At 42.7% G+C, this 17,349-nt stretch overlaps 1 protein-coding gene across 8 annotated transcripts in view; it reads left to right on the top strand.

Annotated features, from left to right (window-relative positions):
- Positions 1-5,775: 5,775 nt before the first annotated feature.
- Positions 5,776-17,349, top strand: part of PDLIM5 (PDZ and LIM domain 5) — a 116,432-nt gene continuing 104,858 nt past the window's right edge. For 6 of the 8 annotated variants that reach the window (XM_061991699.1, XM_061991698.1, XM_061991697.1 and 3 more), the window contains exons 1-2: positions 5,776-5,856; positions 8,748-8,883. In XM_061991699.1, coding sequence (XP_061847683.1) covers positions 8,788-8,883 — 96 coding nt within the window. In that variant the 5' untranslated portion in view covers positions 5,776-5,856; positions 8,748-8,787. Of the gene's footprint in view, positions 5,913-8,747; positions 8,884-17,349 lie in introns of all 8 variants that reach the window. The other 2 variants (XM_061991696.1, XM_061991694.1) reach the window with 2 other exon arrangements.

Below are 17,349 nucleotides of genomic sequence, written 5' to 3'. Positions count from 1 at the left end.
GCTTCATGTTTATATGACTCCTGGATCCACCCAGGAAGTGCATAGACAGGTGAAAGTTTCTGGCTAGGGATGCAGGATGCTCTTAGGTGCCTATGGTCCCTTCTGTCTCTCCTGCCTGTCTTGATTTATGTGTGGCATTTCTGCCAAAAACATTGGCACAATGCAGGTTTCATTCTTCAACTGGTGACACCCAGATATATGGGGCAGCCAACCTTGCAAAGCCAAAAAGGAGCAAATGTTTTCACAAATAAATCATCATAATGTAATTCACACATAAATATGCCACTGGTGTGTGCAAATTTGATCCAGATTCTTAAAATGTATAAATATAGCTTTCTCTGTCAGTAAAGATTAGATGTATTTTATTTACTGTGGGAAAAGCTATTAGCTGCTTTAACAATTTTTTTTTTTTTGTGGGCAGCAGCTAAAATAAGATCTCCTGACATGTTCTCAGATCTTACTGCTCTCATGGTTGGTTTCTTTTTCTTTTTCTTTTTTTTCCCCAGAGAAATATAACTCTAGAGGTGGCTACAAAGGCCTAGATATAAAATCCAGGTCAGTTAAGTCAACGCAACAGGAAAGCTATGTTGATTCATTTTTTATTTAGTTTAGTTCCATATGCTTATAAATGTATTGTTAGACCTGTTGATGTACTGGGATTTCACTGGGTTGGACTACATTTATCTTTGTACCAGTTCAGTTACATAAACTAGTTGAAGTGATTTGACTTGCTGAAGGTGACATAGGGTAGTAGAGCCCCAAATGGTATCTACTGAGTTCCCATGCCTGAACTGCAGAACAGATCTGTCTTGTGAAAAAGCTGTCTGAAAGAGCTGTGCTTATGTAAATTGGTAGGAATAATGCAGGCGAGCTGCCTGCTCCCTTCCTGTGTCATCTGTCCAAACCCATGTGCCAGGCTGCTCCAGGCCTGCCAGGCAAAGCACTCTGCATGCCACAGCTTGTGCATGCTCCCTTCTTTGCTAAGGCAATATGTTACAAAAAAGATTATAGGCAAAGCTGCACCTCTTCTCCCAAGACAGTAATTAATGTAAATAACTGCAAGGATAGCTCTGAAAGTTTGACTGTTTACTTGCCAAACCCTACTTAATTGGTGTTCGAGGTGTTTGTCAAAGACATCACTCAGCAAGCCCTTACTGCCCAGATGATGGACTGTAATTAAAACAAACCAAGGCATAGATTTTTCTTAACCGTTCCCTACCGTTAAGGAAAAGGAAATTTAAGCAGGTGGCTTGCTTCAAGAGGTAAGAGTATGGATAATTGAAGCTGTTACTGCCATAACATGCTTCTCTCTGTTGAGAACGGTAAATTCAAAGCCTGATTTCTTTTTATTATTTTATTTTTCCCTTCCCACGCATTGCTGTGGTTGAAAAAGCAGAAAGGGTCATGACAGTCTGGAGTAATCTGGTAGTTAGGAGCTGTGCAGGAATTCGGAAGAACGGGTTTAAATTCTTTATCTGACAGTTGATTCCTTGCATGTATAAATGTTTATTGCCCCATGTCATGATCTGTAAAATCAGGCTGAGAAGCTTCAGATGGGTTTCTAGATCTAAAAGGGGCTATGTTTAATGTGATAAGCATGTAACCTGGAGATCCTCAAAAGGCTTCTTGTGACGGGTTGTCGAGGCTCCTTTTCTGGAGACATTTAAAACCCACCTGGACGAGTTCCTGTGTGACCTCTCTAGGTGGTCCTGCTCTGACAGGGGAGTTGGACTAGATGATCTTTTGAGATCCCTTCCAACACTTAAAATTCTGTGACAGTATGATTCCGCAGAATTTTTTTAAAAAACAATAATTGTTTCATTGATTTGGACTTGTGGGGAGGAAAAGTTTAATCTGTAGCACAAGCTGTGGCCTCCACATGGGTAGTCCTTCTTTTACCTGAGGAGCGGGGAATAAACCAGATTTGCTAACTTAAAGTTTCTCAATGAATGACCAGGCTCCCCAAGCATCTGCTTGGTAACTACAAATGAGTCCAGTATTAGCAAACACTTATTTCCTTTGTTTACACAATTTACCAGAATGCTGGGGGACATTACAAATAAGGAGTATTTTATTACTAATATTACTTTTTCTTCACATAGAAAAGCACCAATAATAAAAAATTAAAGAAGGCTTGATAAGCTAAAATAAAGAAGAAATCGGGATACAAAAAAAAAAAACCCCAAACCATAAATGCATTTATAATATTAAGAGCTTTAATGGCTAACTATCTAAAGTGGGAAGACCAATGCTGCTACAGTTTAAATCTGTTGAAAGCCATGGACTTGAAAACCGGACTGACCACCTACATGGTCAGTGAACTGCAGACAGAGAAGACAGACAGTTACAGAAGCAGGAATGTTGAGAAAACATGCCTGGTGGAAAAATGGGCTGATGAAAAGTGAGGAACAGGAGGAACAGCATGGCTCTAAGAGGAGAAAAAAGAGGTGAAAAGTAGGAGTAAATTGTTTTGTGGTGTTTTGGGGGTGTTTTGTTGTGGGGTGTTTTGGTTTTTTTTTTTTTTTTTTGGCTGACAAAGCTGACCAGAGGTGAATTGGCTGGACGTAGCTGCCCAGCTGTCTGGATCCTGACTCCCTAACTGGCTGCTCTGTGCCCCATGGCTGCTGCCTCCTGTGCAAGGAAGTCTTTCTAACTAACTGGAGTTACTGTGGTGGACAGGATGTACAAGAAGGGATGCAATTCAGCACTGGCTATCATTCCAAACCAAGGACAGGAAAAACAAACCGACAACCACAAAACACCAAAGAGACGGAAAAAGACAAATGCTTCTGTGATACGAATTTGAGGCAGTTTGGGCTTCATCGTGACTGAAGCCTAACAGCTTGCCCTGTCAAAAACTGTCTGCAGGCCCTGCTTCTCAGAATATATCTAATTTATTTAATTGTTTAGGCAGAGAGCTATCTTGGAACTGGGGAAAAAAAAGCTATTTGTTAAGCTATAGATGATGTTCACATTAACCTCTTTAGAGAGAGGCGTACTCAATGCTGAACTTCAGCTATACGCTGACTGTAAATATTTACATTAGCTTTACTTCTGAGGAAAAGCAAAAGCGAAAGTAGCAATGCAGTAAAAGTACAGCTCATAACTCGGTGCCCTAGCACACAGAAAGCTAATGTTAGATTAATTGCCGCTTAATTGAGAAATATTTTACTATGAATTGTAAATCTGTTAATAATTTATGAACACGTTTATCAGTGCCTTTTTGTACTTCTGGACCGCAGGTGATATTCTCTGTCAGTTTTGCAGTGTCCATTATCTGACACCTGAGGCATTTCATTAGCATTTAAACAAGATTTAAGTGCCTGAGTAATTTTGAGATAGGCTGTATCTGCATGGCTAGCTGACTAATGCATTTAATTAATTTCCAGACTTCTTCCTTTCATAAGGGAAAAATGCAAGCTCTGTCTAAAACCAGTGCTGGTAGGAAGAACAGACAGACCATAGTTCTGACTGCTTGTGAGGTTTCTTGCTCAACTTTCTATCTCTTATTTTGGTATTCAGCTCTAATGAAAAGCTTTTTCTCAAAGAGAAGAATATTTGAAAAGTGACCAAGAATGAAGAGATCTCAAACTAATGAGTTGCCTCTAATTTCTGTGCCCTGCCCCTGGAAGCAAAGGAAAATAGATTTATCTGCCACAAACTGATGCAGAAAAGAGATGATCGATTTAAAGAGGAGGCTGCCAGCTTTGAGCTGGAGGCAATGGGTGGATATGGTGAAGAGCGCATGCAGGCTTGACCAGGGTGAAACTCACTGCAGCACCTATCAGTAATAGTGTCTCTCTGCAAGTTCTCCTTCAGTCCTGATGAATTAAAGATGCTGAATGTGTAGATAGCTCAGGCAAGTTATTCCTTCAAGAAAAGATGAAGGCTTTGGGAGAACTGAAGTGGAAAAAGATGTTTTTCACTAATGTGGCCAGCCAGCATTCCAGGCTAAGTGCAACATCAAGAAGGACCACAGGCTGCGCCCTGGTGAGCTGATAGCAGATTGCTACCCATGCAGTCAGCACAGGAACACGCTGACCTTGGAGCTGTTATGTGAGTCATGTTGGGGTCCTAGAGCCTTTTCTAATAAATAAAACAGCATGGGAGTGACCTAAAGCCCTTGTGACACAGCGAAAAATCTCCGTTTTGGGGAATTTTTACCGCCACAAATTAAAATCATGTGAGAGAGTCTGTGTTTGTAATGGGGATTTTCAGTTTTGCCTGATTAGAGATACTTAATAGGAAAACAGCAGAGTAAAGAAAGATTTCTGAAAGAGTGGTTTGGTTGCATTATTGTGGGTTTTAGATACTTTTGACATGCAGTTTGATATCTGTCCTAGTTACAGCAGCTGAGAAGACACACAGCTTGGCAGGACAATGTTAAAGCACACTCAATTAAGGTGCATATAACTAGGGCTTGGAGGACTGGACAGGTCCTGGCTTCAGACACACCTAGGTTCCTGGGGCATCACCTCCAGCCTGGGGGCTGCCACTTTGGGTAGCCTGTGAGGGGCAGGGCTTTACTTGGGCTTTGGGCTGTGCAGGTGACAATCAAAGCAAATGAGGTTGCCTCCTGCCTAAATGGAGTCAGAAGGGTGAGCCAGGCAGGACCATACATGATAAGGACCACATGTTGTGTCAACTCGTGACAAATTGGAATTATAAGCTTTTTTTCCTGCACTCTTTCTCCACAGGATGTCCATGCTTGAAGAGCAGATTGAAATCCTTTGAATTGTAGTGCTAATGGTACTGTTAATTAGATGCACACTTATTTCACAGACACTTTTTACTTGTAATGACCTTTAATGCATGTGAAGCATGACAGGAACTTGAAGCTGTACCTGCAGAACTGAAGTGCTATGTATGGCTTGTCTTTGCCCTTTTCCTCCCTCCTGCGAGGCAGTGGTGGCGCCCAGGTGGGTTCAGCACAGTAGCTGCTCTCCCAGCCAGTCTGTCTTGCTTCAGATTCAGCAAGCTTAAGGATTGTCAAACTAGTAGTCTCCGTGGTTAATAATTACTCCATTTGCAGGCAAGTGTAACGGATAACATAATCTGATCAAGCATCACATTAGAAACAGTCTTGATTTCTTGCACTTACTCCCACGGAGAGGCTGTGCCAGAAACCTTCTCCTTGCTGGCAGACCCCTTCTCATTTCTGAGCTGAATTTATTCATAGACACTTTATACACATTTGTTCTTGTGCCAGCATTGTCTTTTAGCTTGAACAGCTCTTCTGCCTTGCCACTGTTCCCCACTTTTTGATGTAGTTCGGGAGGCAAGTATACACCTACCAATCCTCCTGTTAACTCCACGTTGAATAAGCCCAATTCCCTCTTTTTCTAAGGTCTGTTGCCGGCTGTCCCTGCAGCTGTATGTAGGGCTGTACTGAAGAGCACATTTGATACGGTGAGGGCTACCCGGGAGGTACTTTTGGGGGCCAGGCCCCTTTACTTCCTCCCTCAGCTGCCCCGTCCTTCAGGCCGGACCCTGGGGCGGCACACGGATACCCGGCACCCTCCTCCGCGCTCCTCCTTCGTTTCACAGGTGCGCCTTGAGTTATTTCTGTGTAAAGCACGAGGAAGGGGGGGAGTGTGCATTTCCCTATTTAGTAACAAAAGAACGATTCAGGACAGCCGTGCGGGGTACTTTTGCACCTTACCACTCCCCACCGCTTTTGCACCTACTCTGTTCCTCACCGTCCCGCCGCTGCCGGGCAGGGCTGGGCAGGGCTGGGCCGGGCCGGGCCGGGCCGGGGGAGGAGCGGCGAGAGACGGAAGTGAAAACAAGAGCGGGAGGACGGAGCCGCCGCCTCGCAGACGCGCCGCGGGTGTCTTCGCGTCTCTGCGCCGCCGGGTGAGTGGCGGCCCGGCCTCGGGGGGAGGAGGTAGGGGGCGGCAGAGCCTCAGCAGGTTGGACTGGGTTTTTAAAGCTTCTCAGTACTTATTTAATTTTATTTTCTTTGTATTTATTTTTTCTTTTTTAAAACTTTTTTAGAGCGGGGAGGGCGGTTTTGCCGTGGTCTGGGGAGCGCTGGGCCAGGGCCCGGGTGTCGCGGGGGCGGCTGCTGGCAGCGCCCGGCCCCGAGGGCAGCGCCCGGCGGTGCCTTGTCCCGCGGCACTGGTCTCGGCGTGCCGGTGTGCCTGTGGGGCCGCTTGGGCGCGGGGCTCTGCGGTCTCCCGACTGCGGCAGCTGCGGGGCTCCTGGGGCCAGGAATGCGCGTGCCTTGACTCGAGACGCGGCGATCTGTGGGACTGCTTGCTCTGCCAGCCTGCTGAGAGGGTTTTGGTGGGGGAGCTGGGCAAAGGGAGTACTAATGGGTATGGGGGCTTCTACGATCCGCCCCTCCTCTAGGCACAGCCACCCCTCCTGAGGGACAGGAGGGCCCTGCTGGCGACTCCTGGATCCCCGTGGCTCTCTGTCCAGGTGGGCAGTGGTGACAGCCAGCGTTTCTGCCTGGGTTTTGAAGTTCCCTCTTCCAGAAGTAGGTCTGCAAGATCGTCCAAATGAACCTTGCTCAGTTTCACCCGTAGCTGTTCTGATTGCGCAGGGCTCCCCACATCAAGCGGGGTTGGGTGGGTTGTGATACTTTCCTCTTAGATGTTGCTCTAAAGGATTTAAAAAACAAAAAAGATTTTTGAAACGAGGATTAAACTTTGAATGGATCTCCTTTGTCTGCCATTCCTTCGTGGTGTGTCTCTAAGCCTAGAGATGCAGACATGACAGAATTGAGGAGGTGTGAAAGGAAAGATAAGTGGTGCTGAGTGTGATGCATGGCATTTCAGGGTGCAGTCTCTTTCCTCCTGTTTGTAGTTGCTACAAATGAAAACGAATAGTGTCCTCTTCTAATACAGTTTAATCGTTTCCTAGGTCTGTTGTAACTAGCTGTTACTCAGTTAAAAAAAACAAAACCAGCAACAAAAAACTGTATAAGTGCTTTAGTTTCAACTGACAGGTAAAGCTTTCCACTTGTGTCGATGGTCTGAATATGTATTGGTCACTAGACATGGTTTGCTTTTCTGCAGTCTCTGTAGTGACCTGTCGCTGCAGTGGCATTCATTTAGAGGGAGTGAAAAGATTTCTGTTTTTTATATGGGAAGAAAGCTGTGACTAATTAAAACTGACTTTTTCTAAGGAATTCAGTGCAAAGAGCAATTAAACAACTTGCAGTTCTTGCTTTAGTGGTGAGCAAGCCCCAAAGAGTCTTAGCTCAAACTTGGTGGATGCATTTTGTTTCTTTTCTTCCTCCTTAGCCCCATGAAAGTTCAGCAGTGTGTATTTCCCACTCTGTACATTGGTACTTCCTAGTACTTTTAAGAGTGGGTTGAGTCAGCACCTGCAGTCGGAGCTGCCCCTTCACTGAATGCCAACAGGCAGGGGCAGACTCAGGAGCTGCCCAGGTACCCAGGCACCTCTGTAAGCAGCTCTGGGTTCTGCTTCCTAATAAATATCTTGTTCTGCCCCGTGCCAGCAGCCCCATTCTGCTTACTTGTGTGGCTATTGGTGTGAATAGAGTTTACTGTTTGATTTAGAAACAAGTGTGGGCATTGGATCTCTGCAGGTCTGAGAAGTGAACCTAGAAATGTCTGTTACCAAAGGCTTTCTTGGGGAGTGATGTTCAGTGTTCATCCCTGCACCACTGAGGGCTGTGCAATAGCTCTGCTTGGATGCCCCCAAGGGTGGGCTGCCTTGGCAAAATTCCAGCAGCTACAGAAAAAAATAACACAGCTCCCCTGCAGTGTAGGAACAACTGAACATTGTCTCTGTGGAGCTTGGTGGGGTTTGCAGTTCTCTTGCTTCTACTTGACTGAAGGTCTACCTTAAATGTCCCTATACGAGTGTGGAATCTATCTGTGCCCCAGTGTAGTCTTACACCAGCCCGCCCTGGTGTGCCCGGCTTCAACTGTACAAAAATAGATGGCATCCACTACCTAAGATGTCATTGTAACATTACTTTATCTGAGGTGAAATTGAAGCCCTTATCTTTGACGCTGAACGACAGTTAAGCGCCTCGGTTGCCTTTTAAAGGTAATTTGTTGCCCACGTCTGTGGGTAGGGAGATACTTGGGTTTTGCTTTCTCAGCATTGGTTTTTGGCAGTGGGTATTTTGCTTTAGTTCCCATCTCTCATTTGAGGGTTGGTTTTAATGTCTGTTGTGTCTGTAGCATTGTTCTGTCACTACGGAGCTATGCTATAAAAGTAACAGGGATTTTATTTTCTTTTGGTTAACTTCAAAATTGTGATGTTTTAACAGTTTGGGATCTGTCAAGGCATACTGTGTTTAGAAACAAGTTTTGAGCTGATGACATGCCAGCATATGATATTCATTTTGTTAAAGGAATGTGCCAGTAGTGCTAATTTCTTCCATGCATGGATTTAAGGGATGATATTAATTTGTGCTTGTCTGAACACAGACTTTTTAAGATGAGCTTCAATGTTGGGTAGTTCCCTCCCCTCTGCTCCCTGCTCCCCCTCCCAGCTTGTTAGTAGGAAGTAGTTGTCAAATATCTCAGCACCAGAAGCTGTCAAAACCCCAAGTCTGTGTTACCATTTCCCTAGTTATGTCACTACCTGAGTTATAGAGGAAAATGTGAAGAAATAAAGCACAGACCTGGTGTGGGTTTTTTTGTCTGTTTTTATACTCCAGAGGGGAACATGGAGAGAGAAAGAAAGAAGGCTCTCAAAACGGTAGACAGTGCCTTTTGTTTTTATTGTCTGTAAATTAAAACTCTAATCCTGTTCCACAGGCATCACTTCTTTGGATTGGATCCTTGAATACTAATCGTCATGAGCAACTACAGTGTGTCTTTGGTAGGCCCGGCTCCTTGGGGTTTCAGACTTCAAGGGGGCAAGGATTTCAACATGCCTCTGTCTATCTCTCGGGTAAGTGCTTTGGGTATCTGTTATGCTGTGGCCGACTTGCAACCTTCAGACATAAGTATGCAAAGCTGTTAATTAGCAAGTTACTGAGGCTCAACTTCCCCTGTGACATAGAAGGCTGTTATGGGTTTGAGGGGAAGCTGGGAAAATAAGTCATCTTTGTTATCTGAAAGCTCCAATGTGTCTTAGGAAGGATGTGTTCATTTGAAATGGTCGCATATATTTATGCAACAAACAAAACAAACCACCCTTGAATTCCCTCCATGCTCCCACCCCGAAAGCAGAGGTGCAGAGCTTGGAGGCTGTCAGGGAAACAGGCAGTTTTCTGCACCAGGTTGAGCCTGTGCAGCTCAAATGGGAGGGAGCAGGGCGAAATCACCATGTTACCCTTGTTTATTCAGCAGCCTTTAGCAGCTTGAGGATCTCTTGGTGTCTGTTCTTCCAAATCCCACTATTTACAATAAAAAGGTACTTAAATGACTGTAGTTGTAAATGGTGGTTCATCAATATGTGCCTGAGTCACTCTACCAGTTTCTCATGAGTGTTTTATAGAGGTTATGCTCTGATTCAAAGGATTTGAGCAACTAAGTCAAAACAAATGTGATCTTTGTACCCAGGCGCTGTCTAACTAGTTTCCTACTTTGAAAAACAAGCTTTCCCTGAAAACATTTTAATATGGGTCAAGTTTAAAAGTCTTCCTCAGATGGCTGAAGCACTTCACATATAAAATATATGGACAAACTTCGCAGTGTTGAATTTATAGGGTCATTGGAAATCTCAAAATGAAGAATCTGGCTTCCAATTGCTCTACTCACCAGCACCTTTTAAATCTGATTTGCAGCATGGAAGCGTTTATGTACAAATGGCATGTTCTCTGTAACAGCTCTCTTCCCTCTTCTGTGTATTCGTCTAGTTTAGTGACTAAGATAAATTATTTTTTACACCTGTTGGGACTGCAGAATTGATACTGCCCTGGGAGAGAGAGCAGGTTTCTATTTGGGTTTATGCATCACAGCAATATTTTTAGCTGATCTCAACTAGCGATTCAAACTCTGCCAGTTCATTTAGACTTGGCTTGTCCTATTCATCTGTGGATTTTGCTAGTGAAATTAAAATACAGTTTGTCTCTGCAAAATCGTTTTCCTGTGACTAAAGTGGACTGGAGAGATGTAGAAATACATGTGTACAGATGAATACAGCTGGTATCTGAGCCAAAAACTGTTTAAAAAGCAGTTTGTTTCCAAATTCCAGGGATTTTCAAGGTAGGCTGTAATTCAGTTTCTTTTTCGGTAGCTGGTTATGCCTACATTAATGAGAAATTTTAACTGAGGTTGCAGACCTGCTCTTCTGATTTTGATGGTAGAAGTCATGATAAGGATTTGCAAAAACTGGTTCTTGCCTGCACGGGGTACTTGTGTGTCGCACTGGTACTGATGAGCAGTCAAGCATTGCATGGAGTAAACCACAGTAAACAGCTTTAGGAAGCATAGTACTATTTTTGTAGGGACCTCTGTTGTCCTGGAGACCTAGAGTGCAGCCCGGCTGTGATCAGGCTTCCTGTCTTTAAGAGTTTCTAAAAAGGAAATGTTTTGAAATTACCCTAGACAGGAATCACAGGAATCAAATGTGGCACAGAGTAACCTAGGGGAATTGGCCTACATAGCTATGTTTAAAAGCCTCAGTTCAGGGATTCCCTAATGATAAAATGTCAGCGCCCACCAGAGCAGAACATAGTGGAAGATGGGGACCAGCATGTTTTCAGGACTTGAGAGAGAAAAAGACAGTTTCGAGTCCACATATAATACCTCAGCACTGCTTCTTGGCTGAACTGCTGCTGCTGAAGTGTATGCAAATTTTAGATTGCCTGGTGCTTACTTTTTTGGTGTGTTTTTTTTTTTTTTTTTTTCTTTCTCCCCCCCCTACCTTTTTGGATCAAAAACGTGCTTAGTCCTGGTATGCCAATCCAGCTTTGGCCCCGTAGTTGGAAGAATTCAACACTGTGTTCCTGCTATGCTAGAACAGCTTGTACTATTCACCTCCCATCCCCCCCCCCCCAATCAACCCTTCTTTTCCTGATGAAGCATAAATGCTTTCCTGTATATGAAGTCTGCTAATTGAATTATTTTAGTAAAACGGTAATGAGACAGCAGAATTATGTTCTTTGGCAAGGAGGACTTTTGTGGTTTGGTCTTGTTTTTAATTTGTCCTCTAGACAGTGAGGATGAATTTGGATGTTTTACTGAGAGCTGTTTTACAGCTTGAGTTTAAACTCCTTGAAATTAAATTCAGATAAAGTACAATTTGTGAAGCACAGAAAATATACTGATTTCTAAAGGTGTTTCTCTGAAATGCTAATCCTTTTATGCTAATGATTTGATCAAATTAAGATCTCAAATGATTCCTTGGAGAAAGATTTTTAGTAAGTGTTGTGGTTTAACCCTATCTGTCAACTAAGCACCACCCAGCCTTGCTCACCCCCCTCCCCAGTGGGACGGGGGAGAGGATTGGAAAGATAAGAGTTGGAAAACTCAAGCATCAAGACAAAAGATAGTTCAATAGGTAAAGGAAAAGCCATGCACACAAGCAAAGCAGAATAAGGAATTAATTCACTGCTTCCTATCAGCAGGCAGGTATTCAGCCATCTCCAGGAAAGCAGAACTCAAGCACCTGTAATGGTTACTTGGGGAGACGAATGTTATCACTCCTAGTGTCCCATCCTTCTTCCCTCAGCTTTTATTGCTGAGCATGACACCATATGGTCTGGGATATCCCTTGGGTCAGTTAGGGTCAGCTGGGACAGCTGTGTACCCTCCCAGCTTCTTGTGCACCCCTAGTCCACTCACTGGTAGAGTGAGGGACAGAAAAAGCCTTAAGTCTGTGTAAGCAGTGCTTGTCAAGAGGTAGAACGTTTCTGTATTACCAGCATTGTTTCCAGCACAAAGCATAGGCTACAGCATACTAGTTGCTCTGAAGAAAATTTACTTTCTTCCAGCCAGAACCAACACAGGAAATCATTCAGATTTGTACAGAATGTAGTTTAAATAAACATGTTCATTGTTGCCACTATAAGGTAAAATGAGCCTGTTTGTATTCTTCAGTGGAATTCTTAATGTCAGTCAGTGCTAAGGTGTAACAGGTTAACATTAACACACTAGTCACAACCATTATTGGGGGTTATGTGGCTCTCAGTGGTTTAAAGTTGCTACATGTACTTACCCAGCAGTAAGTGTAGTGGTGGGGAGATAGCCTTATAGTTAGTGGCATAAAGCAGTACGACATAAAGGTGTGCAATACTTGCAGTGATGTATACTTGTGTCTGGCTGGACTTGAGCAGGGTGGTGGCTCCCACCTGAGCCCCGCAGAATGCTGTTACACAGGCCAAAATCTCAACTCTGGCAAGGTGGCACATGTGGTGGGAGTGTGTCAGGGGAGATGCATTTAAAAGTGGAACAGCTTAATCTTTACCTTTCAACCAGGAATGAAGGGTGGGCTGAGGTCGTAGATCTCCATCTTTTATTAATAGGCAACTGCTAGAGTGACTGAGGCCACCACAAGTAACTGTACTGTAAAGGCTTCCAGGTAGTTAATTCTGTAGTGGTAGTTGTATAATGAGAGACTGCGAACTGACCAGTTAGTTTGTGGTGAAGAAAGTAGAAATTACTGAACCATGTGTACGCAAACTCAGATTATTCGGAATTACTTTTTCCTTATGGCATTGTACGTTAATTAAAGAAGCAACCATTCTCCTCATTACTTGATGACTTATATTGTGATGCTAAACTGAAGGATGGAGTTAGAGCAGGTAAGTACATTCTGGTAGTTGTAAAGTAGCTATTATAGGAAAGGACTAAGGTTCAGACTTTTTCTCTAGGGAAGAAGCAGCTTAAAGTCTGTCCATCTATTTGTAATATATGTAGTCTCGTGAACTGATATTTGCCATAATGTAGTTGTCTTCATATGAATAAATTGTTTCTGAATCAACACAGAACACTGAAAAGGCAGCTACTTGATAGACATCTCCATCTCCATGTGATAGATTTGTCTACCAGTATTGTCCCAGCACTTTAAATATTGGCTACACTGCAAGAATTGCACTGTGGGTCCTCCCTATTTTTTTTTTTAAATTTATTTGTTTTTAATCATGATTGCCATTAATAATGAATCTGCAATTGCTGGTATCCATGCAGATGTACAGTGTTGGATAAATCCTTCTGATGCTTATGATAAGTCCACTTTGGGAATAACATTGGTATATATACTCTTTGCCTTCTAGATTTTTATGCAAGGGTCTGTGTCTTATGGTGGGCTAAAGAAGTGCAGTTTGGGAGATAAAGTAATGTAAACATGCTGCCAAGTAGGATTCCTGGAGTGGCTCTTGAATGTGTTAAGTATTATATTTACAGAATTCCAGGTTAATGACATATATACAGCATGGTCTATGTTGTTGATGTGCAACATAGCTTTTAAAACAATATATGCTTCTGTAGAGTTTGAATTAACATTTCATTTGCATTACTTTTTTTGGGGAGATGGTTTATACCCAATGCTTAATTAACAAGAATAAGCTCTGTAAGCATGACTGTAGCATTAAAATTATCAAAACTGTTGTGCCCTTCAGATTGAAATAAATAGTGGTTGATGTGGATGATTATTCATTCTATTGTCATGACTTGTGAGTGGTTTAGATACATCTTCTAAATGAATGCTTGAAATGTTTGTAGCCTATCAAAACTTTTTGTGGTGCAGTCTCTAAACAGTGCTTGTCTCTGTTTTATGGCTGTATTTACCACTATAAACAAGGAAACACTGAAGTGAAGCTATAGTTTGTACAGTAATGTAGAATATGTGCAATGTGTACATTCCCATCTAATGTAAATACATATGATTTCTTGTATTTAAAAGTTACTTTTATGTTCAGCCCTGATGGCAACTCTAGACATCTTCCTTCAGAAGGTGTTTTCTGTTTGTTTTTCTCGTCCTGTAAGAATGAAGTGGAATACAGTCATCTTCAAATGCTTGGTGTGACTGACGGCTCTGTTTTTCTACTGCCACTTTTCAATGCTGTCTCCTCCAGCTCTCAAGCTTCTTCCTGCTTCACAGATCACTTTGCCTCTTGCCCAAAACAAACAACACTCCACCCCACACTAGAAATAGCCCTTTCGTTTTGAACTTTTTTCAGTTTTCTTTATTTCTCCTATTTCAAGTATGTTTTCCTGTGGTTTTGTTGCAAGCTTGTTACAGCCAGGGAATTGGTGAAAGAGCAGCTCACCTTGGGATGAAGTAGGGAACATGTGTGGCACATCAGCTGCATATTATTCACCCCATACTGACATTCTTCGTGCTGGCGTTGGGAAATCGCTATCAGAGGAGTTGCCTCCTTTGCTTTCCTGCTTTCTCTCCTTCCAGCACAGCTACGTACATGGTTACTCGGCAAGTTGTCCATGTGGATGTGCATGTGATTGGTTTTGCACATTGTCTGCTTGTTCAGGAGTTTAGCCTTGCACCTTCTTATTATTTGGAAGCAAGTTGTGGTAAAGATATTAACATCTGTAAAAATAATGAGAAGAGAATAAAGGAAAATGATGCTTTGAATTGACTAGAGTCTGAATTGAGCCTCTTTCCCTTGTGTTTGTGTGAATTATTTTAAGCCATATGTGTCATACTAACACAGAACTTAATTTTTTCGAAGTGGTCTTTCAAGCAGGCATGTGAATAGGAGAGAAACCCTAGAACAACTACTAGCCTGGACAGTGATAATTGTGTCAGTAACATTATGCTTCATCCTGGAAGCTACTGAGAACTGTCAACTAAGCCCTAACTGGCAGCTCCTGGCACTGCTGTGCTGGTTTGATTTGCTACTGAGTTGTGATGTTTACCACAAAATAACAGCTGAAGATGTAGTCTACTACTGCAGCTTCCTGGGACAGGGTCAGAGATACCTGCAGGGGTCACGACACTTACCTGCTCCCAGGGGAATAAATGTTGAGTTTTATGGGAGCTGTTGGTGTTTATGAAAGGGATGGGATTAACCAGGACATAAGACGAGAAGTGTTATTCTGTTCTGTTTAATTCTGTTTACAAGATGTGGCTTAATGAAAAAAGTACTAAGAATGACAAATGAGCCACCAGTGCCAAAGTCGGTATCTTCTCTGCAGTCCTGAAGTAGCAGAAGCTTTTGTTTGGGAACCGAGTTGAATATGGGCAGTTATAAAGCTCCCAGCTGCACAAATGGTTTTATACGAGTGAGTTTTCAGAAAAGTCCTGAGTGCTGCTTGGTGCTTCAGAGTTTATGTAGTTGCATGCAAGCAACATCCCACTTTAGAGAGCTCCTAGGTTCAATTTGAAAGTGGAAAGAGAGATCATGATTTCCCAGTTGCATCTTTTCCCACTGCTATTTAACCTCTTTGTGCTGAAAATTGGGAAAAGGACTGTGTTTCCCCTGTCAGGTTTTTTTCCTTCCCTTGTCTATTGTGCTGCGCAGTTTAAAGCAAGACAGACCATCTGTGGAGTGGGATTGGGAAGAAGGGAGAGGTGTAGGGGAGAAAAGAGGGAAGAAAAGTGTCTGCATCTCATCCGTTCATGACCTTCTTTTGTCAGACAACCTCCTCAGACCAAGTAGGAAGCTAACTTATTTTCTAAAATAGTTCCTCTACTGATGTCATTCCCCTAAAAGTGAAGCTGGCTGTTCTGAGAGAGAGAAGAACCAAAGAAGTGAGGGATATCTGATGTGATGTATGAACATATTCTTTTGACATTAAAAAATGCTGATAACTCTTCTTTTTTTTTTCCCCCCTTATAAGTGATAGTTGTTGTTTATAAGGAGTACAAGCTAAATATTTCATGATGGAAAAACTAATATTTGTTTGCAGTGTCTGCTTCTCGAAGACAGATGTAGTGAAAAAATAAACTCTGACTAGATGTTTAGAGCAGATGCAAAATTGGCAGTCCTTCCAGGGGGCAAAAACCAGGACCATTTATTAAATGGCCACTGCAAAAAATTTAGGCATGTTTTCTTTGCAAGTATGTGGCCCTGGAGGCCTGACAACTTCTATCACCTTCCCCACTGTTTGGAGATGCTATTTTTAGTGAAACTGTTTTTCTCATTATTCATTGGCCGATGGCTATCAAAAGGCATTGTGAGAAGAGACATGGTGTTGAAAGGTTGGTTTGTTTAGCTTTGGTATGGAGCCAGCTGATAACATTGTTGACTTTTTTTAAAAAAAAATTGATTTGACTTTTTAAGAACAGATTTCACATGTTATCAATATGGGGGAAAGTGTGAGAGAAAGCCCTCTTGTGTGCCTAAAATAGGAAATATAGGAAAGGTGATATTCCTCCTATTGATGGTCAAAAAGTAGAAAAAATTGAAACTGAATTTTGTTTGAACAAATGTGAGAAATAGAAATACATTTGCTTCCATAGGTGGCTGTTACAAGAACAGAGACAGAAGGGAGGGAAGGACACTACTCAGGCTGGTGTTCCGTGAGTCTTTGAATGACTTGAGTCTTCAGGGCAATAAAAGTGGAGAAAATATGAATGACAGTATCTGTTCAGGTTCTCTTACCATAAGAGGTTCTCCAGCTGAATTTGTGGAGAGAGGTACTGACCTTTCTTGGAGTTGACATGGGTGAAACTAAAAAGGCTTTGGGCACAGAGTACTTTGAAGTGCAGATTGCTTCAGTTACGATGTTGTCTTCAAGCTTTGCTTATGTTGGGGAGTTTATACTGTCCTGCTGCTCTGTGTGATGCTGAAGATGGATCTGATGAGTAAAAGGTTAAGTGTCAATAACTCACAGAAGTGCAGGCAAGCTACTGCTGTGTGGATGTCAATAGGTGATGGTAGTTCGTATGGGTGTATCTTAGGGCTGTGATGAAATTGTTGAGTTTGCTAGTAGACCAAGTTTGAAGTTGTATTTGTTTCCAGGAACTGTTCTTGAAAGGGTGTTCTTCCACAGCATGGTCATGCTGGTAACGTTGTGCTGCTGCAACTCAATCTCATCATCTTAAGAGGAGGGAAAAAACAAAAGCATTAGGAGCTTGTGCTATGTCGTGTAATAGCAGCTTTTCTAATGACTTGCTTAAATCTAGATATATAGGGAAATGTATAAAAAGAAAAGTAGGCAGAGGGAAGCAAAACCTAGTTAGGTTTGGTACAACTGTGAAGAGGGGCAGATGCTACTCAAACACCATCCAGCTGCATATATATGGCTGTGGCCTTTAAACACTTCTGCAGAACAGACCTAAGGTTTCAAGTGGGGAATGAAGGCCACCATTCCTGGACAGCCTGTAAAAAGTCTGATTTAAATGACTTGTGTAACACTGCACAGGGTTGATTTTCCATTTCACCTCTTCATTCGTCACTTGCTTTTCAACACTGTCAGCTAATGGGATGGTGTCCCACACACTGTAGTTTTTGATCTTTTGTCACTTTGAGACCCTGGTGTGATTCCCACCACATAGTCTTTTGTG

Source organism: Colius striatus, chromosome 3, assembly GCF_028858725.1.
Source record: "Colius striatus isolate bColStr4 chromosome 3, bColStr4.1.hap1, whole genome shotgun sequence".
In the NCBI taxonomy this organism is placed as follows: domain Eukaryota; kingdom Metazoa; phylum Chordata; class Aves; order Coliiformes; family Coliidae; genus Colius; species Colius striatus.
The sequence above is the reverse complement of the archived record's forward strand: the minus strand, read 5'-3'. Positions and strand labels throughout refer to the sequence as shown.